Source organism: Neophocaena asiaeorientalis, unplaced genomic scaffold (assembly GCF_003031525.2).
Source record: "Neophocaena asiaeorientalis asiaeorientalis breed wild unplaced genomic scaffold, Neophocaena_asiaeorientalis_V1.1 scaffold152, whole genome shotgun sequence".
NCBI classification, from domain to species: domain Eukaryota; kingdom Metazoa; phylum Chordata; class Mammalia; order Artiodactyla; family Phocoenidae; genus Neophocaena; species Neophocaena asiaeorientalis.
In genome coordinates, this window is record NW_020185338.1 from 1,775,657 (window position 1) to 1,799,868 (window position 24,212).

At 37.4% G+C, this 24,212-nt stretch overlaps 1 protein-coding gene and 1 pseudogene across 2 annotated transcripts in view; one reads left to right on the forward strand and one right to left on the reverse strand.

Moving 5' to 3' along the window:
* RPS6KA5 (ribosomal protein S6 kinase A5) overlaps positions 1 to 24,212 on the forward strand; it is a 174,909-nt gene that overhangs the window by 103,103 nt on the left and 47,594 nt on the right. For both annotated transcript variants that reach the window (XM_024736245.1, XM_024736246.1), the window contains one exon: positions 552 to 659. In XM_024736245.1, the coding sequence (XP_024592013.1) occupies positions 552 to 659 (108 nt within the window). The remainder of the gene's footprint in view (positions 1 to 551; positions 660 to 24,212) is intronic.
* Positions 13,373 to 13,847, reverse strand: LOC112393860 (protein FAM136A pseudogene; annotated as a pseudogene).

The window sequence follows — 24,212 nt, forward strand, 5'->3', positions numbered from 1 at the left end:
GATACTAGGTAAATGCATAAAAAGTGAAAAAACAAAGTTTGGATATGGTTATATCAAGAACAGGAAGTACCTAGAAAATATCAATTACTTTTATGTAAGTACGATGTAAATATAGATGCTATAGGAATAAAAACAAAGAAATGACCAGTGTGGGAAGTGGTTACTCAGGAAAGCCGTCTGAAGCCATTAGAAGTGATGGACATGAATTGGCTAAGAAAGCACCTGAAGATCATCTGGAGTGAGGATGAAATCCATCAAGAACAGTAACCCAGGAAGAAGCAGTAGTCAAAGTAGACCCAACAGAAGCTAGTCCGACAGGAATGTACCCTCCTTATATGGAGCATGAAGACATGGTTGCAGAGGGAACCCTGCAGATAAACCCTGAGATGGAGGAATTTAGATTTGCCCCGACCTGTGACTAAGAGCCGTCATAGCACCCTGAGCAGGAGAATGCCTTTTTTTGGTTTGTTTTTAAGGTAGATAAGAAAGACTTTTCTAATTTATTTTTTGGAAATTGTTATTTTAATATGCATATTTGTTTGTTTTTACAGTTGGGGATTATATACCGTGACATTAAGCTTGAGAATATTCTACTTGATTCTAATGGCCATGTGGTGCTGACAGATTTTGGTCTGAGTAAGGAGTTTGTGGCTGATGAAGTGAGTATTATATTTTAATTTGAAGTTAGTAAAACAGAATGTAAACAATGATGAAAAATTAGCTATAGAATGAGCGTTTAATAGGATAGTACTAAACAGATTATGGACTTTTGTACAAGTTTGCCCAGAGGAATATTTTGACATGGATAACTGTAAAGTTTTTAGTTTAAAATTACCATGGAACCATCCTGCTAGAATTCCAGTAATCCTTTTACGGATATAACAGAATTCCCCAGTTAAAAACAAAACAAAATTATGCATTTAACTTTCTCCATAAAATATAACTGAAATTTTAAAATAACGCTTTGGGCCTTGTAGGAAAATCATGGCTTAGATAATAGCCAGTAAAGAATTACAAAACAAAGCACATACAGTTTACATTATAATTACAAGGTAGGACACGTCATGATGGCTCTCTGAACTCACTTGACAAGAATAGCAAGGATCTACTAGGCCTAATTTTTTAATAAACTTGCTGTTTTTTTGCCCATACAAACTAAAATGTAATAGCTAATGTACAGATTTTAAATATGAAGGACTTTGTGTTTTCAGCATTGATTAAAATTTGTTTATTATTAAAGATTTATTTAATAACATTTAAAATTGTACATTTGTTAGTTGTAATTAGATACTTTTTATGTAGCAGTTGTAATAAAAAGTACATTTTTACACTGCTAGTTTTTCAAGACAACTAAGTAATTTGAATGCCAGTTCCTTTCTATCCAAGAAATTATTGTTATAGTATACAGAATCACAGTTAAATTTTTGTAATAAAGGACTTCTTTACTGTAATTTGGGTTCCAAATTAGGTGTATCTATTTCTGATTGTTTGCTTTTTAGAATATTGCCAAAGCAGTCCTAGGTGAGTTAGATAAGTACTAAAATTATGAAAACAAAGGATCCTAATTTTTTCTCATATCTATATTCATTCAATCACTTGTCAATAAATATTTATTGACCACCTCTACTATGCTAGATATTGGATAATACAGTGACAAAAGGGAAATGGTCTCTGCCTTCGTGAACCTGAGGGTTTAACAATATGTTGATTATCTTTGATAGAAAAATCATAGTTATGAAAAAGATGAGGTGAATTTTTGAGGATTTTTCTTCAAAGTTTGATTTCTCAAACTTTGTTAAAAATTTTAGTGGCAACTTGAAAAATGTGACAGCTGAAATATGTTGATGGTTGTTTCCTCACTAAACCCTACTACAAGTAAAAGTAAAGGTGTAAAATAGGCATATACTCAAAAGGGAGAGGGGAACACAGCAACCAGATTCTGGAAGATGGACAGCAGAAATACTAGTTGTAACTGATGTAACACGCCTGAGACAGCTGAATCCTAAGCCAGTAATATGAGAATCCGCAAAGCAGGCTAATTTGCACCTCTGACCCCCAGAAAGGCTCAGGAATTGGGGGCACCAGGCATCGCTCAAAGCAAGAGTGCAGGACACAAGAGGATTAGTTGGAAGTCTGTATAAGAAATAGGTACCCCCCAGGTCTCAGATATACACTATCCCCGTAGGAAACCTTGCCTTTCTGACCCTCATGGAAGACTGACAAGGTTAAATAGACAAAACTATGGATTCAGGGACAAGGGGCACGGTTGAGGGAGAGGACACCGTCAAAGCTAGGGGGTGGCGTGTAGATTGCCACAGTACACTGTGGAGCTGCCATGGCCTCTTGCTGCCCCTTCCTTCTGAGAACGGTGGCTTCCTAGACAAGACCTGGGAGCATTCCTCTCTAACTGAGAACAGAAATCTACAGATGCTGTCGGCTAGTGGTTTTGCCAGTGAACTGGCCCAGCCAGATCTCCCTGCAGTGATGCCTGTGGCTTAGCAAGCCCAGCCTATGCCGCAGAAGCACATTTGTGATGATGTCACAATTTCTCTTTATATTTTGATTTCATTGTATTTCAATATCATTAGTTTGCTCTGTCCTACAATATATGTAAAAACATTATTCTGAGAAGGGGTCTGTCGGCTTCAACAGACTGTCAAAGGACCCTTGGCATGTAAAGATGGAGGACTCCCCCTGCATAGAGAGAGTTGGTGATCACTTTTTTCTCTCGCCGTGGAACCGCACGTACATTTACTCATTCACTTCATCAGTGTTTGTTGAGAGACTTCTATCTGCTAGACATTAGGCTAGGTTCTGGTGATACTACAATGAAAGAATCAGTTCGTGAATCCTGTATTTCTGGACATGTGTGGCTGATCATTTGGCAGTAGGCAGAAACAGACTTTGGCACTGAGGAAGAGCAAAATGTTTGAAACCAAAGCAAGAGGTAAACAAAAATCAAACATGATCAGAATTGTTGGGTTTTAATACAGTAATACAAATTGGTCAGAACTGCTGGGTTACTGAATCAGCTGCGTCACTTCTCACAAGAGAGACTTGTGTTTTCTGCTGGTCAATTCAACAGCTATTCCTCAAGGGAATGAGGGAAATTCTTGTCGGATATCGCAGTTTTGGAGCAATTGGTTATTTAGGTGCAAAAATGAAACAATGGGATTCAATCTGAAGTGGAGAAGTAATTTATAGACTCCCTTATTCACAATGCAACCTAGCTGCATTTCATGTAATTATGTGTTATAGTCATGTGTTATTAAGCCTTACAGTTTCATCTGTCTTCTCCTCTCAGACTACCAGCTCATTCTTCCTCTTAGCTGAAGAGGACATACTGGCTTGCTAGGCTTCAGGTTTAACTCTTAGGGCTCAAGTAGGGACTCTCCTTTTCTGAGTCCCCTAAAACTTGATCTAATGGTCCTTTGCTCCCCCCTTATTCCACCTGGCATCCGCTTAGCAAGTGTCCCTGCCTAGACCTATTGCACCTCAAAATATTCCCATCCAACAATTTCTATTTTGATTAGCTAGCATTCCTTTTTGGTTTCCCATGTCAGCCTGACTTATATCATTTCTTGGAATGAGCTTCTTTTTTGTCTATTCCTACGCTACCTCCTTCGTTTTCAGCTTAAACTTCACTTTGAGGAGTTTCCTCCCTGGTTTCCAGTTTATATAGAGAGATTATACATCTCTACCTCTATCTGTAACTGACCCCTCTTCTTTTCTACCTCTTCTTCTTCTGCTTGGATGCTTTCTGTCACCATTTAAGCAAGCCTAGTCTCTCCCATCTTAAGTGTCTGAAAATGGAGAGATGAATGGATGAATGGACTGACTGATGAACAGCAAACAATCTCAGAATCCCCTATTCCCTTCTAGTTGTTGTCCTATGTTCTCCTTTGTCAGTATTTGTCTGTGCAGTCTATTACCCACAGGTCACTCACCCCTTAATCTACTCCAGTGTGGCTTGCACCTCCTACCAATTGACTGAACCTGTTCTTGCCAAGGCCACTATTGACCTCCATTTTAGGTTTTTTTTTTTTTTTTTTTGGCTGTGTTGGGTCTTTGTTGCTGCACGCGGGCTCCCTCTAGTATGGCGAGCAGGGGCTACTCTTTGTTGTGGTGTGTGGGCTTCTCACCACGGTGGCCTCTCTTGTTGTGGAGCACAGGCTCTACGTGCGCCAGCTTCAGTAGCTGTGGCACGTGGGCTCAGTAGTTGTGGTGCGCAGGCTCAGTAGTTGTGGTGCACGGGCTTAGTTGCTCCGTGGCATGTGGGATCCCCCCGGACCAGGGCTCCAACCCGTGTCGCCTGCATTGGCAGGGGCATTCCTAACCACTGCGCCACCAGGGAAGTCCCCATTTTAGGTATTTTTGAGCCCTCATCTACCTAGTGGTGTTGAACTGGAAATTGCATCTCACCCTGGCTTCTGTGATGCTGTGCTCCCCTGCCTTTCCTTCTCTCTCTCACTGTCTTTTGCAGGCTCTTTCTCTTCTACCTGAGGGTTCCTCACAGTTCAGTCCTAGGTACTCTACTCTTTTTATGCTTGCACTCTCTCCCTGTACACTGGTGATTCCCAAATATACATGGCCAACCCTGGCCACTCTTCTGGGCTCCAGACCCAAACATGCCCCTAGTGTGTCTCCCCTTGACTCTCTCATAGATCACACAAGCCCAGCATTTCCAAACCTGAATTAATATTCCCCCACCCAGATCTGCTTCTTTTTCAGTTTATCACAGTTTTGTGTATTACAAATTCTGTTCTCATTTGATCTGAGAAATACTTAATTTTCAGGAATTACTTTTTAGACATGTTTGAAGTTTCTACTCATGGTGTACTACTCATCTCTCTGTATATTTGTTAATTTAATAATTCAGCAAATGTTTATTGAGTACCTACTATGTGCCAGGTATTGTACTAGACCCTAGAAATATGGTGGTGAAAGAAACAAATTCCTTGCCCTCATGAGCCTAGATTTTAGAAGTATTCATCATTACCTCATATAATTATTTCTAGATTGTAATTTGCTAAACTAAATTGTATACTGGATAAAATTGATTTATTTTAGAAGCCTTAACAATCTTTTATATGATAATGAGCACTATACAAATTTGATACTTTTACTGATATGTTCTTTTCTCAACCACATAATTTCACAAATCCCTTGTAATTCTGAGAATAAAAGAAGACATTTCTAAATATCTGCACCTGATATATGTTTTTCATAAGGTTTTTTGAGAATACAGTTCAGCAAACATTTGTTGAGTTCTTACTGTGAGTCAGTCTGCTAGGTATTGGATATATGATTTTAACATTGAAGACTCTAAAGGCATTTTTCTAAAAAGGGCATCTGTTCTTATTTATAAGAAAATAATGTCAAAGTGATACATTCATGTGTTATTAATTATCCTATACTTAACTATAGTATATGCATTCTGTGTTTTCATAATTTAACATTGAGCATTTGAAAAAATTCACAACAGGTTATTAACATGAATCCCCAGGTAGATAAATAAAACTAGAAGAAAAATAACACCCCAACATTTAAAACAGAGGTAGCTAAGTTAATTATAACTCACTGACATGGTAGCTGTACTTAAAAGGAAAAGGCCTGTGGATTTTTCTTTCCAGAAAATAGAAAAATGCAATCTTTGCTCCGTTCAGATAATGTTATTCATTAATTAATTCTTTGAACATAGAAGAGGCATTTTAGTGTAGTGGAAAGAACACATATTGAAGTTAGAGGATCTTTTTCGGTTCTCCACTTCCTGGCTGTGTGACACTGGGCAAATCACTTAGTCATTAACCCCTCTCAGTCTTGGTTTCTTCATCTGTAAAATAATATCTGTCATATCGAATTTATACAATTTTCATATGGATGCAATGAGTTAATGCTCGTGAAAGTACTTTTTTAAAGTGTAAAACACAATGTAAATATCAGTTTCCACTGAAAGAGGTACTATTCAGATTTCAGATGACTATGAGTAAAATTAAAACATACAAATGAGAATCTTAAGTTATTCTCCCATAATTTTCTTATTTGTAGGAAAGTTTTAAATTACATCTTTGTCTAATAAATGCCTAGTTTCTAATGTCATTCACAGGATTCTGCTGTTACAATGTGCATGTCTCAACATATACTATTTCTTATGGCAGGCTCAGTGTACAAGTTCAGTGGGCAGGTTTTATGTAAATTATGTCACAGGGCTAGCGGGGACAACTTTTGAATTGAGATTCTTTTCAGAGAAACTTCTACTGTAGATTCCATTTGTTCAAATTAAGTTAAATATACTTTTTAATTTACTTGAAAACAATATTTAGCCATCATATTCTATATTAATGTAGGATATATTAATCTATAAACAGAATATATAAACCTATAAATAGATTATTTTAATCTATTTTCTAAGTGTCAGGGACTTTCAAACCCATAAGGGGAATTTAGCAAGAGACACCCTGGAATACTAACGTTGCGTAAATATGATTAATAAATGCTTATACTTTCCAAATTTCTTTTTAAATGTTTTATATTATACAATATTTCAAATGTAATAAAAATATAGCAAATGATATAGCAGAATCTGTGCACCCACTATTCACATATACAGTTATGGACAATTTGTGGTTTTTATCCATTCATTCAGCAAATATTGAGAGGACATCTACTGTGATCCAGGCACTGTTCCATCTAGGTGTTGTAATCCAGCAATTAACAAAATAGACAAAAATTTCCCCCCGAGGCAGATAATAACAAATAAACAAGTAAAATATGTATGGAATATGTTAGATAATGGTAATTGACACAAAGACAAGTACAGTAGGAAAGAGAGATAGGAAGTAGCGGGGTGAGAGCAGCTTGGACTTTTAAATCAGGTGATCAGGAAAGGCTTCACTAAGAAGGTGACAGTTGAGTCAAGACTTGGAGAGAGCATGAGCCACATCAATATCCAGGAAAGAGATTTCTAGGTCGAGGGATCAGCCAGTGTTGAGGCCCTCGGGTGGGAATATGCCTGGGCTGTTTGTGAACAAAAAGGAGGTAAGTGTGGGTGTGTAGAGTGAGTGAGGATAGAGTAGTGGGAAAGAAGGATGTGGAGGTGGTCATCCGGAGGAAGGACTGTGCAGATTGTGCAGGGCATGGGAGACCACTGTAAGGACTGTGGGTCCTCCGTGTGAAACAGGAGCCAGTGGAGAGCTTTATGTAGAAGATGACAAGGCCTGAGTTATCTAAAAAGATTCTGTTTGCCAAGCATGATGGTCCTGTAGTGGGACAAATCTGGAAACTTGGAGACCAGTTAGGAAGCTGTTGCATTAACCCCAGCAAGAGATGGCATTGATTTAGACCATGGGGTAGCAGAGGAGGTTGGAAGACATAGTCAGATTTTAGATATATTTTGACATTAGCGCTAATGAAATTTCCTGATGGCTTGAATATAGGGTGTGAGAGAACAAGAGGAATCAACAGTAGCTCCAAGGTTTGGGGCCAGAGCAGCTGGAGGGATGAAGTTGCTGTCAACTAATATGCCGATGGGGAGGTTTTGGGTGGCTGGAGGAGTGCAGTTGAACCAGTTGAGTCTGAGATGTCTGTTAGACATACAGAGATGTTTAATAGGCAGTAGGATATATAAATGTGGAATTTGGGAGAGAAGTCTCATCTAGAGATAGGAATTTGGAATTTGCCAATATATAAGTAGTATTTAAAATCATGAAAATGAATGAGAATACCAACAGAGTTAAGTATAGATAGAAAAGAAAAAACGACAAAGGTATAAACTCTAGTTATTCCAACATTAAGAGAGTCAAGAGAGGAAGATAAACCAGCAAAGGAGACTGAGAAAAAGGGATGAGGAGGTTGGGAAGAAAACAGGCAAGTGTGTTGTCCCCGGAAGCTAAGTGAAGAAGTGTTTCAGGGATGATAAATGATCAACTATATCAAATACTGTTGTTAGGTCAAGTAAGACACGGACTGAAAATTGAGCATTGGCTCAATTTAAACCTAAGAAGAGAGAGACTGGGGATAGATATATTGTCAGCCACAAATATAGAAAAAATGGTTTTCTTAAAACCACATTTAGCAGCACAGGTGCAGGCAAAGAGTGGATGGTGGATTGAATTTAATCTTGTTTTAGTATCCTTACTTTATATATTACATCCATAAACAATATATACTGTTAGCTTGTGTTTCTAAAATGTACATAAATGGCATATTATATTGCAGATTGCTTTTTATTTGACTTATTTTTAAAATTTATTCAAGCTGATAAATAGGAATCTGTTTCATTCATTTTTGCTGCTCTATAATATTCTTTTATATGAATTCTCTAGTTTATCCATTCTGCTTCTGAGGTACATTGGTTTCTGTGTTTTCTCTATCACAGTGTTGCGATTTTTTTCTAATGTTATTGGTTTGTTGGAGTTCTTTAAATATTCCAGCTACCCATCCTTGATAATTATGCACTTTGTGAATTTCTTTTTCAGATCTTTTACTTGTCTTTAATGTGATTAGTGGTGTTTTTGGCATTATCAGATTTGACATTTTAATATAATCAAATTTACCAATCTCTTAAGATTTATATTCTTTGAATCTTTAAAAAAATTTTAAATTGTGGCAAAATACACATAATGTAAAAATTATCATCGTAATCATTTTTAAGTGTACAGTTCAGTAGTGTTAACTATATTCACATTTTTTATGCAACAGATCTCTAGAACTTTTTCATATTGCAAAACTAAACTCTGTACCCATTGAACAACTCTCCATCTTCCCCTCCTCCTAGCCCCTGGCAACCACCATTCCTCTTTCTGTTTCTATGAGTTTGACTATTTTAGATACCTAATATAAGTGGAATCATGCAGGATTTATCTTTTTGTGACTACTTACTTCAGTTAGGATAATGTCCTCAGTGTTATCCATGTTGTGGCATGAGACAGGATTTCCATCTTTTTTTAAGACTGAATAATATTTCATTGTATGTATGTACCACATTTTGTTTATCCATTCGTCCACTGATGGACACTTGAGTTGCTTTTACTTATTGGCTGTTGTGAATAATGCTGCAATGAACATGAGTGTACAAATATCTCTTTGAGATCATTCTTTCAATTCTTTTGCATATATGCCCAGAAGTGGAATTGCTGGATCATGTGACAATTCTATTTTTAATTTTTTGAGGAACCTTCATACTGTTTTCCATAGAAGTTGCACCATTTTACATTCCCATTAACAGAGCACAAGGGTTCCAATTTCTCCACATCCTCACCTATACTTGTTATTTCTGCTTTTTTGATTGTGGCCCTCCTAATGAGCATGAAGTGATATCTCATAGTTTTAATTTGCATTTCTGTAATGACTAGTGATGTTGAGTCATCTTTTTATATGCTTATTAGCCATTTGTATACCCATCTTTGGACGAATGTGTATTGAAGTCCTTTGCCTATTTTTTAATCAAATTTATTTGATTTTTTCCTGTTGAGTTGTAGGAGTTCTCTATATATTCTGGATATTAACCCCCTATCAGATATATGGTTTGCAAACTTTTTCTCCCATTCTGTAGGTTGTCTTTTTACTTTGCTTGTTTCCTTTGATGCAGGGAAGTTTAAAAATTTTTTTTTTTTTTTTTTTTGCGTTATGCGGGCTTCTCACTGTTGTGGCCTCTCCCGGAGCACAGGCTCTGGACGCGCAGGCTCAGTGGCCATGGCTCACAGGCCTAGCTGCTCCACGGCATGTGGGATCTTCCCGGACTGTGGCACGAACCCGTGTCCCCTGCATCGGCAGGTGGACTCTCAACCACTGTGTCACCAGAGAAGCCCAGAAGTTTTAAATTTTAATGTCGACCCATTTGTCTATTTTTGCTTTTGTTGCTGTGCTTTTGGTGTCAGACCCAAGAAATCACTGCCAAATCCAGCGTCATGAAGCTTTCCCCCTATGTTTTCTTCTAGTAGTTTTATAGTTTTAGGTTTTACATTTAGATCTTCAGTTCATTTTGAGTTAATTTTTGTATTTGGGGTAAGGTAAGATCCAACTTTATTTTTTTGTGTGTATGAATATTCAGTTTTCTCAGCATCATTTGTTGAAGACCCTGTCCTTTCCCCATTGGCACCCTTGTCAAAGATCATTTGACCATGTGCATAAAGATTTATTTCTGAGCTCTTTACTCTGTTCCATTGGTCTGTATGTTTGTCTTTATTTAAGTCAAAAATGTTTCGATTGCTGTAGTTTTGTAATACGTTTTGAAATCAGGAAGTGTGAGACCTCCAACTTTGTTCTTCTTTTTCAAGATTGTTTTGGCTATTAAGGGTCCTTTGAGATTCCATATGAATTTTAAGATTTTTTTTCTATTTGTACAAAAAGGTTATTGGGATTTTGATGGGGATTATGTTGACTCTCTAGATCACTTTGGGTAGTGTGGACGTTTTAACAATATTGTCTTCCAGTCCATGAGCATGGGGTGTCTTTCCATTTATTTGTGTCTTTTTAAATTTCTTTCTTAATATTTTGTAATTTTTTTTTTTTTGCGGTACGTGGGCCTCTCATTGTTGTGGCCTCTCCTATCGCGGAGCCCAGGCTCCGGATGCGCAGGCTCAGCGACCATGGCTCACGGGCCCAGCCACTCCGCAGCATGTGGGATCTTCCTGGACCGGGGCACGAACCCGTGTCCCCTGCATTAGCAGGTGGACTCTCAACCACTGCGCCACCAGGGAAGCCCAATATTTTGTAATTTTAATTGTCCAAGTCTTTTGACCCCTTGGTCAAGTTAACTTCTAAGTATTTTATTATTTTTGATGCTTACTTTAAATGGGATTTTCCCCCCTTAATTTCCTTTTGGTATTGTTCATTGTTAGTGTATAGAAACATAACTAATTTTTTAAAATTAATTAATTTTATTTATTTATTTTTGGCCGCGTTGGGTCTTCATTGCTGCGCACAGGCTTTCTCTAGTTGCGGTGAGCGGGGGCTACTCTTCGTTGCGGTACATGTGCTTCACATTGTGGTGGCTTCTCTTGTTGCAGAGCATGCGCTCTAGGCGTGCAGGCTTCAGTAGTTGTGGCGCACGGGCTTAGTTGCTCCACGGCATGTGGGATCTTCCGGGACCAGGGCTCGAACCCATGTCCCCTGCATTGGCAGGCAGATTCTTAACCAGCGCACCAGCAGGGAAGTTCCATAACTAATTTTTGTATGTTGATTTTGTATCTTGTAATATTGCTGGTTCTCTTATTAGTTCTAACGGGTTTTTTGTGTGTGAAATCTTTAGGGTTTTTTACATATAAGATCATATTATCTGCAAGCAGACATAATTTTACTTCTTCCTTTCCAATTTGGAGGTCTTTTATTTCTTTTTCTTGCCTAACTGCTCTGGGTGAGACATTCAGCACTATGTTGAATAGATATGGTGAGAGGGCACATCCTTACCTTGTTACTCATCTGAGAGGAAAGCTTTCAGTTTTTCACCATTGAGTATGATGTTTGCTGTGGGCTTTTCATACCTGGTTTTGTTATGTTGAGGTAGTTTCATTCTATTCCTAGCTTGTTGTTAAGTGCTTTCTTTTATCATGAAAAGGTATTGAATTTTGTCAAATGCTTTTTCTGTATCAGTTGAGATGATCACGTGGTTTTTGTCCTTCATTCTGTTAATGTGGTGTATTACATTGATTGATTTTTTGAATCTTGAACTGTTCTTTCATTCCAAGATCTCACTTGGTCATGGTGTATAATCCTTTTTATGTGCTGTTGAATTCAGTTTGCTAGCATTGTTTTTTTTTTGGAAGAAAAATTAAGTCTTATTTATGTTTAACAAATAGAAACACCTCTCCTCACACTCTACCAGATCATAAGCAGGTCAGATGAACCTGCCAGCCTGTTGGTATCTGTGTACTAAGAGAATGTGGTACCTTGGAGGGCTCTGGTTTGCTACAAGGGAGACTCCCTGTTGCCAGGATAAGCCCTGGCCACATGAAAGTCGGTTGAAATAGCAAACAGACAGGCTATATTATCATTCCAAGTAATAAGTTGGTAAAAACACAACGAGGTCCTTGATAAAACGATAAGGTGGCAGAACTGGGGCGAGAACAACGCATGTCGCAAAAGTGGTATTTGGTAATGAAGGGCTGTCCCGTTTTTTTGCTCTAAAGGAGTTACAGCTTGCCCCTGAGTTGCTTTCTTTTTCTCCTCTGACCTTCGTGTTGCCAAGGGATCGTTTCAACAGAGCTCTGTTATTACAGGGGGCAAAGTAAGCAATACTGGGTTTAGGCTTTCATTCTATTTTGTTTTATGAAAACCAGATTTTTCCAAAGCCAGTACTTCATAACTCTCTTAATTAAGCAGCTAACATTCCCTTTTGCTGTTCATTCCTGAATACTAGCATATAGCACAGTCAAAACCCCCTTTCCCTTCAAGGGTGAGTGTCACTGCAAGATTGTCTTGTCTCTCTGCTGACTCTGCTGCAGACAGCCTCAGGGCTCATCATGGCTGCCAGTTAGAGGGAACGTTCTGTTCCCCTACCAGTGTGATAGCGCTTCTTACATTTTTGCGGCATCTCCAGGCTGAAAGATGTAATGTGTGAGAATTTTAAGAAATGCGCATCCACATCTTGATGGCCAGAAAGGACCCTTTCAAAGTTTTTATCCAAACTACCTCTCCCAACTCTACATCTTTAAAGTAACTTCATGCCCTTGTATATAAAACAAAACTGGGCTTCCCTGGTGGCACAGTGGTTGAGAGTCCGCCTGCCGATGCAGGGGACACGGGTTTGTGCCCTGGTCTGGGAAGATCCCACATGCCGTGGAGCGGCTGGGCCCGTGAGCCATGGCCGCTGAGCCTGTGCATCTGGAGCCTGTGCTTCACAACGGGAGAGGCCACAGCGGTAAGAGGCCCGCTTACCGCAAAAAAACAAAAACAACAAAAAACAAAACCAAGCAAAACAAATCCCCAGAAGCCCCCTTTCCCCTTCTAAATTAGTGACCTCCTGGATTTTGTTTTATTTCCAGTTTATGGAAAATGTTGTAGCGATCCTTCTGGCAAACAGGAGGTTGGCAACAAATAGAAACACCTCTCCTCACACTCTACCAGATCATAAGCAGGTCAGATGAACCTGCCAGCCTGTTGGTATCTGTGTACTAAGAGAATGTGGTACCTTGGAGGGCTCTGGTTTGCTACAAGGGAGACTCCCTGTTGCCAGGATAAGCCCTGGCCACATGAAAGTCAGGCTCACAAAAACTCTCCTGTGCTATCTCTGACCCAAATTTTAGCACCAGGTTTTTTCACTTTCTGGGATTCAAACGCAAAGGAACCAGTGTCCAGAGGCAAGTGACATAGGCCTTAAACTTACTGCCATCCTTAATTTCCTCATTCATAAACTTTCCTTAGAAAACCCAAATCCCCATTCCTCTTTTTAAATAGATTCCTGCCTTCAGCCCCAATGGCCAATAGCAGACATCTCTTTCCCAGTGGATGAGAGAGACTCCTTCATCTTCTTGGTCATGGTTGGGATGAGGTTCATGTGGTCATCCACACACGGGGTCATGCAACTCTCCAGCTGCCGCCTCACCTGAAGCTCTTTACTCCCCGCATCTATTGAATCTTTGGCTTTGTTGTTGCAATGGATGGAGCACCCGGCCAGGCGGTCCTGGAACTTCTCCAACTCGCTGGTCACCAGGGCCTGGGCTTGAGCCAGAGGTGCATGGCAGTGCTCAATGCACTGGTGCACTTGCTGCATGGACACCTGGCTGTCCTCACAACAGCCGGCGCTGCACCGGAACATGAGGCCCTGAATCTTCCAGATATTCTCTCTCCAGACTCTTCACCTTAGAGTCCACCGCCTCCTACACCCGGAGCTGCTACAGCTCCGCCATGGCCACCCCATGCTGCTCCCCACGGCGCCGGCGCCCACATGGACTCCCGCGCAGGAGCCCACCCCCAGTTTGCTAGCATTTTGCTGAGGACTTTTACATCAGTTTTCATCAAGAATATTGGGCTGTATTTTCTTTTCTTGTAGTATCTTTCCCTGGCTTTGGTATCAGGGTAATGTTGGTCTCATAAAATTAGTTTGGAAGTGTTCTCTTCAGTTTTTTAGGGAAAGTTTGAGGAGGAATGGTCCTACTACTTCTTTAAATGTTTTTTAAGAATGTCCAGTAAGCCATCTGGTCCTGGCCTTTTCTTTGTTGGGAGATTTCTGATGACTAATTCAGTGTCCTTACTGATGAAGAATCTGTTCAAATTTTCTATTCATGATTCAGTCCTGGTAGATTGTATGTTTCTAGGAATTTATCCATCTGAAATTATTTAATTTGTTGGTGTATAATTTAGTTTCTTGTAAGGTCTTCTCTTTAATTTCTGATTTTAGTTGAATCTTCTCTCTCTTTTTCTTAATCTAGCCAAGAGTTTGTCGGTTTTGTTTATCTTTTCAAAAATCTAAGTTTTGCTAATTTTTTTCTGTTCTGTTTTCTGTTTCATTTATTTCTGCTTCAATCTTTATCATTTCTTTCCTTCTGCTAACTTTTGGTTTAGTTTATTCTTCTTTTTCTAGTTCCTTGAGGTGTAAAGTTAAGTTGTTGATTTCTTTGAATCTTTTAAAATGAAATCCATTCCTGTCTCAATGAACTAAGATATTCTCTTTTGTTTTCTTTTTGAAATTAGCATATTGAAATTTTTAATTTATTAGGAATTAATTTATATATATGTGTGAGGTGGGGATCTTATTTTTTTCTCTTTTTATATAGATAATCCAGTTGACTGAACTATTCATTGAATAGTCAGTTAATCCCTTCCCTACTGATTTGAGAAGCAACTTTGTCATATGCCGAATTCCTATGCATGCTTGTGAGTCTACTTCTAGGCTCTTTATTCAATTCCTTTTGTTGGCTTGCCTCTCCCTGAGTCAACATTGAAAAATCTGAAGGGCCATAGCCTTACGGTATGTCTTTAATCTGGAAAGGTGAGATCTTTCCCCTCTTCACTATTTTTTTTTTTTTTTTTTGCGGTACGCGGGCCTCTCACTGTTGTGGTCTCTCCCGTTGCGGAGCACAGGCTCCGGATGCACAGGCTCAGCGGCCATGGCTCACGGGCCCAGCCACTCCATGGCATGCAGGATCCTCCCGGACTGGGGCACGAACCCGTGTCCCCTGCGTGGGCAGGCGGACTCTCAACCACTGCGCCACCAGGCCTTCCCTCCCCTCTTCACTCTTATCCTGTCATTCTCTCCTTATTTCCCCTGACCTTCCTCCTGCCTCTTCACTGTCTTTGCTATTCTTGGTCTTTTGTTCCTCATTGTGTATTGAATTTATAAATTAATTTGGAGAAAACTGTGATCTTTGGATATTGAATCTAACAACACAAATTTGCATAAACATTCATATTTTCCCATTTATTTCCTTGTCTTTTATGTTTTTCAATAATATTTTCTAATTTTTGTAATGATTTATACATATATTATTAGATTTATTTCTATTAACTTATTTTGTTCCTATTGACAAAAATTAGAATATCTGTTTTTCTTGGCAAAGCATAGGAATGTTGTTGATCTTGTACATAGCAATATTGGTGAATTCATATTAGTTCCACTAATTTGCAGATTCACTTGGATTTTTTATGTAGATGACTATATTAAAAGAAAAATCAGAACTAGTATTTGTAAGTAATGATGGCTTTGTATCTTTTTGATTCTCATACTTTTTGTTTTGTGTGTGTTTGTGGATGTGTGGTTTGGTTTGGTTTTGTTGCTCTGTCTACTAAGTTTTATATGTATATATCCTTGCTTTTTACTTTAAGGCCATGTGTTTTAGCCATTTAGTATGGTATCTGCTCTAGGTTTTTGATAGATAAATTATATCTTAGTATATTGATATAAGGAAATTCTTATGGTTTTTTCTTCAATCACCTAGTGGTGTGAGTTACATTAATAGGTTTTTTCTTTTTCAATGTTAAGCCATCTTTCAATTCTTGGAATAAACTTTACTTTCTGTGACATATATTTTTCATATATTGCTGGATTTTGTTTGCTAATATTTTATTTAAGATTTTATTGTCTAAGTTGACCTGTAATTTTCCTTTCTACTATTGTATTTGTCTGATTTGGGCATCATGATTATACTAACATCATGAAAGTAATTTGGAATAGTTTATATAAGATAGTTCCTCTGAAGGTTTCCTCTGAATGCACTTCTAGCTATCGGCGTGTATTTTTTTCTTTTTTTTCCCTTCTAGGTGCATATGAGTGGCTTTTCAAATACTGATTTAATTTTTTAAAAATATTTATAGTTATATGCAGGTTTTCAATTTTTTCTTGAGTCAGTGTTGGTAAGTTATGTTTTTATAGAAAATGTTATATTTTTGTTTTTAAATTCTTTGGCATCATATTATTCATAGAAGTGCTTTAGTTTTTAATCTGTATTGTAACTGTAGTAATGTTTCCTTTTAAATGACTAATATTGCTGATTTGTAACTTTCCTCCTCTTTTCTTGCTCAATTTGCTAGAGATTTCTCCATTTTATTAGTCTTTTTCCAGAAACAGCTTTTATCAAGCTTCTCAATTTTTCTATTTCTTTGATGAGCTTCCTTTATTACTTCATTCCTTTTACTTTCTGTTAGTTTCTTTTGTATTCTTTTATTAAACTTTTGAGTTGGACATCCAGCTCACTAATATTTAATCATTCTTTTTTTAATAAAACTGAATTTCTAAGAACAGCTTTAGATGTATCTCGCAAGTTATATAGCATTTTTACTGTTATTTATTGTGGTTTTTTACCTTGGGCCATGAATTATTTAAAAATGGGTTCTTAAGTTTTCATGTATATAGGAGTTTTGAGCTACCTTTTTGTAAATTTTTAGTTTTATTGCTTTCTGTTTGGACAAGAAAATATATATGGTTTTATTTCTGTGGTTTTTGAGATTTGCTTTGTGACCTATTATTTGGTTAACTTTTGTAAATGTGCCATGAATACTTGAAAAGACTGTATAGTCATTCTCTAACTGTTACATATCAAATTTTATATATTTTCATGAACATCATGTATATCTTCCATAGCTTCACCAATTATTTTCCTGCTTGATCAGTCATTTATGAAAGAGGTATGTTAAAGTGCCCACTATGATTGTGGATTTGTCCGTTTCTTCTTGGAAATCTCACCATTTTTGCTTTAGGTGGTTTAAGGTTCTTCAAAAATATTTGATTGTGTTAGTCTTGGAATAGTGTTATTTTCTAGTGAAATGTTCCTTTTATTATTATGTAGTGACCCTGCTTAATTTTAATAATTTTTTTGCCTTAAAGTTCATTTTCCTGCTATTAATAAAGATATTCCAGCTTTCTGTTGGTTAATGCTGCTGGTCTGATATATCTTTTTCTATCTCTTTACTTTCAATATTTCTTTGTTATTATGTTTTAGGTGTGCCTTTTGTAAATAACATATAACTGGATTTTGTTTTTGATCCAGAGAGTTTCTGTCTTTTAACTGGTGAGTTAAATCTGTATATTATGACTGCTGATATAGTTTTATTTATTTCTCTTATCTTGCTGTGTGTTTCTCTTTATCACAATTTCTCTTTGCTTTTTTCCCCTTCTTTCCTCTCTTCTATTTAAATGATTAAGATTTCTTTATTTCATCTTTCCAGTTGTCTAGAAGTTATATATATTCTATATCTGTTCTTTGAGTGGTTATTACCCTGAAATTTTTAACTTATGCAGGCATACCTTGGAGTTATTGTGGGTTCAGTTTCAGACTGCCACAGTAAAGCAAGTCACATGAACTTTTTTGGTTTCCCAGTGCATATAAAGGTTATGTCTATGCTAAACTGCAGTATATTAAGTATGCTATAAATAGCATTATGTCTTAAAAAAAGTGCATACCATAATTTAAAAATACTTTATTGCTAAAAATGCTAACCACCACCTGAGCCTTCAGTGAATCATAATCTTTTAGCTGGTGGAGGATCTTGCCTCCATGTTGGTGGCTGCTGACTGATCAGGGTGGTGGTTGCTGAAGGTTGGGCTCATTGTGGCCATTTCTTAAAATAAGACAACAATGAAGTTTGTCGCATCAGTTGACTCTTCCTTTTACAAATGATTTCTCTGTAGCATGCAATGCTGTCTGGTAGCATTTTACCCAGAATAGAACTTTCAAAACTGGAAACCTCTTAAATCCTGACACTGCTTGATAAACTAAATTTATGTAACATTCTAAATCCTTTATTGTCATTTCAACAATATTCACAGCATCTTCACCAAGAGTAGATTTCATCTCAAGAAACTACTTTCTTTGCTCACCCCTAAGAAGCAGCTCGCCGTCTGTTAAAATATTATCATAAAATTGCAGCAATTCAGTCACATCTTCAGGCTCCACTTCTAATTCCAATTCTTTTGCTTTTTCTACAATATCTGCAGATACTTCCTCCACTGAAGTCTTGAACCCCTCAAAGTCCCCCCAGGAGAGTTGGAATCAACTTTTTTCAAACTCCCGTTAATGTTGGTATTTTAACCACTTCCCATGAATCGCAGATGTTCTCAGTGGCACCTAGAATGGTGGAACAATTCTTTTGCTTTTTCTACCATATCTGCAGATACTTCCTCCACTGAAGTCTTGAACCCCTCAAAGTCCCCCCAGGAGAGTTGGAATCAACTTTTTTCAAACTCCCGTTAATGTTGGTATTTTAACCACTTCCCATGAATCGCAGATGTTCTCAGTGGCACCTAGAATGGTGGATCCTTTCCAGAAAAGTTTCAGTTTACTTTGCCCAGATCCATCAAAGGAATCACTTGTCTATGGCACCTATATCCTTAAATGTATTTCTTAAATAATAAGGCTTGAAAGTTGAAATTACTCCTTGATCCATGGGCTGCAGAATGTATTAGCAGGCATGAAAATAACATTAATCTCATTGTATATCTCCATCAGAGCTGTTGGGTGACAAGGTGCATGGTCAATGAGCAGTAATATTTTGAAAGGAATATTATTTTCTGAGCAGTAGATCTTAAACAGTAGGCTTAAAATACTCTATAAACCATGTTATAAACAGATGTGCTGTCATCTAGGCTTCGTTGTTTCATTTAAAGAGCACAGGCAGAGTAGATTTAGCATATACTTAATGGTCCTAGGATTTTCAGAATGGTAAATGAGCACTGGCTTCAACTTAAAGTCACCAAATGCATTAGCCCCTAACGAGAGAGTCAGCCTATCCTTTGAAGCTTTGATGCCAGGCACTGACTTCTCCTCTCCAGCTAGAAAAGTCCTAGGTGGCATCTTGTTCCAGTAGAAGGCTGTTTTGTCTACATTGAAAATCTGTTGTTTAGTGTAGCCACCTTCATTCATTACCTTAGCTAGATCTTCTGGATACTTTGCTGCAACTTTTATGTCAGCACCTGCTGCTTCACCTTGCACTTTTATGTTATGCAGACAGCTTCTTTCCTTAAACCTCCTGAGCCAAACTTTGCTAGCTTCACCTTTGCAGCTTCCTCGTCTCTCTCAGGACTTCACAGACTTGAAGAGAGTTAGGGCCTTGCTCTGGATTAGGCTTTGACTTGAGAGAATGTTGTAGCTGGTTTGATCTATCCAGACTACTAAAACTTTCTCCATATCAGCAATAAGGCTATCTCGCTTTCTTATCATTCATGTGTTCACTGGAGCAGCATTTTCAATTTCCTTCAAGAACTTTTCCTTTGCATTCACAATTTGGCTAACTGTTTGGTGCAAGAGACCTACCTTTTGGCCTTCTTGGCTTTTGACAAGCCTTTCTCTCCAAGCTTAGTCATTTTTAGTTTTTGATTTAAAGTGAGAGCTGTGTGACTCTTCCTTTCACTTGAACACATAAGGGTCATTGTAGGGTTATTAACTGGCCTAATTTCAATATTGTTGTGTCTCAGGGAATAGGGGAGCCCGAGGAAAGGGAGAGAGATGGGGGAACAGCCAGTTGGTCTCAGATCACATACAACATTTATCGATTTAAGTTTGCTGTCTTATATGGGCCCAGTTCATGGCACCCCAAAACAATTACAATAGTAACATCAAAGATTACTGATCACAGGTTAGCATAACAAATATAATAATAATGAAAAAGTTGGAAATATTGCAAGGATTACCAAACTATAACACAGAGACAAGAAGTGAGCAAACGCTGTTGGAAAAAATGGTACCAATAGACTTGCTCGTCACAGGGTTGCCACAATCTTCAGTTTGTTAAAAGCACAATATCTGTGAAACACAGATAAACACACAATAAAGCAAAGCACAGTAAAACGAAGTATGCCTGTACACCGACTTAACAGAGTCTAAAATTAACAATTATGTCTATGATTGCCATGACCACTACAAGAACATTAGAATGTTTTAGCTTCAGTTATCCATCTCGTTTTATATGTTATTGTTACTTATTATTTTAGTCCCATCTTGTGTTATATTTCCCAGATTGATTATTGTGTAATTATTATTTTCATTTTATAAATTCAAAAGATTTTCTCACATGTTTACCTGTTTTCTCTGCTCACTACTGCTTTTTACATCTTACTCTTTTCTTGTGAGTTCAGTTTATTTCTGAAGTGCATCCTTTAGATGTCTTTTTAAACAAGGATCAATGAATAGTAAACTCTGTCTCTGTCTTAAAATGCCTTTATTTTGCCTTGCATATTCAGTGATAATTTAGCTGGATATGGACATACCTAGGAATGGACTAGGTTTTTGTCTTTGGTATCTTTTTATTGTAAAATAAAACACAAAAACAAAATGAAAGTATGGCTTAGTGAGTTATTACTATAAAGCAAACACTCTTATAACCACCACTCAAGTTAAAAAATAGAAATTTGCTACCCATGGATATATTTTTATTTAGTCTGCTTGGGACTCTCGCAACATTCAGGATAATTTTCTCAAATATGTCTTATACTTCACAGATTCTCTTTAGTTGTGTCTAATCTGTTTAGTCTGCCTATTTTTATTGTATTTTTTCATTTATACAGTTCTATTCTATTCTTTTTCATATCTTTCTAGTCTTTTCTGCTGCTATATTGTTTTATGGATATTTTCCTTTCTTTATGTCTTTCATCTTTTACAACATACTAGGCCTTTTCCAGATTGCTCTTCTAGTATTTCAAGTAATTCTGTTTTGTTTGCACAGTATAGTTCACTAATTTGTAATTTTGAGACTCTAGTGCTTTATCTGTGTGAATCCTGAGGCAGCTAAGTAGTGGGAATTCCTCTGGTTCTGTCATATGTTCCAGAGTGTCACCATGTTGGACCAGATTTTCTCACTTTCCCATACTATGGAGGAAAGAGTAAATTTAGGTACCAAATCTACAAGAGCCACAAGCCTAGGGATGTGATTCCACAAGAGGAACATTTATTTGTTTGTTTTTAAATCTAGGGCTCAGACAGAAATAAACCTGTGCTACTGGGTAAATTTATTTTTTCTAGACTTTGCTTTCATTGAGGGTTCAGCTTCCTTAGATTCCAAGGTTTACACAAGAGTAGTAATTCCAGTCCACCTCTTTAGAGCCGAGGGCCTCATCTTTTGTCCTTATGAAAGTATTGAAATTCAAGCTTCTGGATTGCTAGGATCTGAAACAACTTCCCTTCCTTTCCTTTGTGCTGCCACGGCCCAGGTCCTATGGGTACCTCTGGTTTTCAGCATCCTCTTTGTGGCTGGCACCTAGGGATTCCCCTTTCTGTCTTGGGAGCATAGACTTGGATGATTAGCAATGCAATATTTCTTCTTAAAAACCCAACATTTGGATATTTGTTGTGAGGTTTGTCAAAATTGAGATGGGAAAAAATACAGAATGGGGGAATAAAAATTTCTTTGGTAATTTTACATTTAACTCACAAATTTATCTATATATCATAAGCAGATAAGATCAAGATAAAACATTGGCAAATAAAAGCTAGGCATGATTTAATCTCGTGTTTATTGAGAAATGCCTGAGGGTTTGGCCGTTGAGTTCCTATTTGGATTCTTCCTTAGAAGGAAACCAGTTTTTTGTCCAGTGTTACCTGATCTTTCCCTCTAAGGCACAGTGAAGCCTCCTTGATCAGCTGATACTTAAACACAAGAATGCTCCGTATTATGTGCCAGGATGGTGCACACACTGCTTTTACTATTTTCACATTCAATTAAATTCTCCTTCACAATCTTTTAACACTGTAGTGTTTAATAAGTAATGTTGCTTATAAAATCGTATGGACTTAACTGCAAAATTGGCTGATTGCCTGTCTCCTTGAGAAAAATATTAATTTTTAATAAATAAACAATAACCATAATAGAGTTTAGCTATGCTAGCCTAGCCTTATCCCGGACCGGGGCACAAACCCGTGTCCCCTGCATCGACAGGCGGACTCTCAACCACTGCGCCACCAGGGAAGCCCAAAATATTAATTTTTAATAAATAAACAATAACCATAATAGAGTTTAGCTATGCTAGCCTAGCCTTTTTATATCATAGTTCATAACATATGACCTTGAAATCTTTTTTGTCCCCACCAGAGACCTTCCCCTATCATACTTCATCAGTTTGTCTTCTGGGTACAATTATTTGAAAGGCATTCTGCATACATTCTAGATCAGTGGTCCCCAACCCCCGGGCCCGTGACGGGTATCTGTCCGCTGCCTGTTAGGAATTGGGCCACACGGCAGGAGGTGAGTGGCGAGTGAGCAAAACTTCATCTGCCGCTCCCCATTGCTCCCCATTGCTTGCATTGCTGCCTGAACCATCCCCCCATACCCCCCCTTCCCCTGGTCCATGGAAAAATTGTCTTCCACGAAGTCGGTCCCTGGTGCCGAAAAGGTTGGGGACTGCTGCTCTAGATAATATGAATCTTCCTAGGCAGATAAACACAAATTCAAAAGTTAAAATTGGGGCTATTTTTTACAATAGAAGATATAAACTCTTAGGAAATTGAGACTGACACACTAAAAGTTAGAATTCGGAGGGAGTAACACTTCCATTTGGGGCAGAGGAAGAGGAAGCAGATACAGAATTGCAAGAGGCTAAAATGGCAATGTTTTAAAATAACAGAGAGACTTAAGAAATACTTTGTCTTTGTTTACTATTATTCCTCAGGGATTGGAACTTCCCAACACTTAAGCTTAATTTTGCTGACTCTTGGAATTTTTATAAATTAAATAATTATCTCTTAATTATTTATTATTGTAGACACTACCTATGTCCCTCCCTCCTCCCCCCAAAAAACAGAAGAAGCTAAAGTGAATTTTAAAAAAGCTCAGAAATCACACGGAGAAGGTAGAAGAAATATCTTTGAGGACTTAATGTGTTTCTGAGCTTCCTGTATGTCAAGACAATGGAGAACTGAACTACATTGTTGCATAATTCTCATTGTCAGATAAAGAAAAAAAAGACATGGAAAGTGGTGGTGACTATCAGATATTTCCCACAGTAATCAATCAGATCCATATGTTTCTTACTGGTTTTACACTAAACTTATGAATGTCTAGTATTTTGAAGAAGAGAGTGCAGATTTTCATGACTTTCAAGTTGTAAAATTTAATCATTGTCGCATACTTAAAAGAAAATATGCATTATTCCAAAGTGGCTTGTAACACAGATATGCCTATAAAAAGAAATGAAAATTTATATGTACTAAAAAGTCTAGTTTTCTAAATAAATAAAAATCTAGAGAAGCAATAAATCAGAACTTGTGATCTTTTTACTCATAAACCATTTTGGAGAATTATTTTTATTTTCTTTCAATATATCTAAACTTGATTTAGGATATGTTTTAAAGATATCTTTTAAGATGAGGTCAAATGACACAGACATAGAAAAGAAACTTATGGTTACCAAAGGGGAAAGGGGGAGGAGGGATAAATTTGGAAGTTGGGGTTAACAGATACATACTACTGTACGTAAAATAGATAAACTACAAGGACCTACTATATACTACAGGGATCTGTATTCAATATCTTGTAATAAACATTATAACGGAAAAGAACCTAAAAAAGAATATACATATGTATATATGTATAACCAGATCACTTTGCTGTATACCTGAAACATTGTGAATCAACTATACTTCAATAAATTAATTAATTTTAACTAAAACAGTTGACTGGAATTCACAAAGAAAGATGAGATCAAATGATAAATACTATGACTTAGCAATTTTTCTGTGTTTCTTTATGTCAGCTATATAATGATTTTTGCTTAATATCCTATAAAGGGCTATTGCATAATAAATAGTGTATTAACTAAAAACACTACATATTTAGTTTTATGAAGCTTG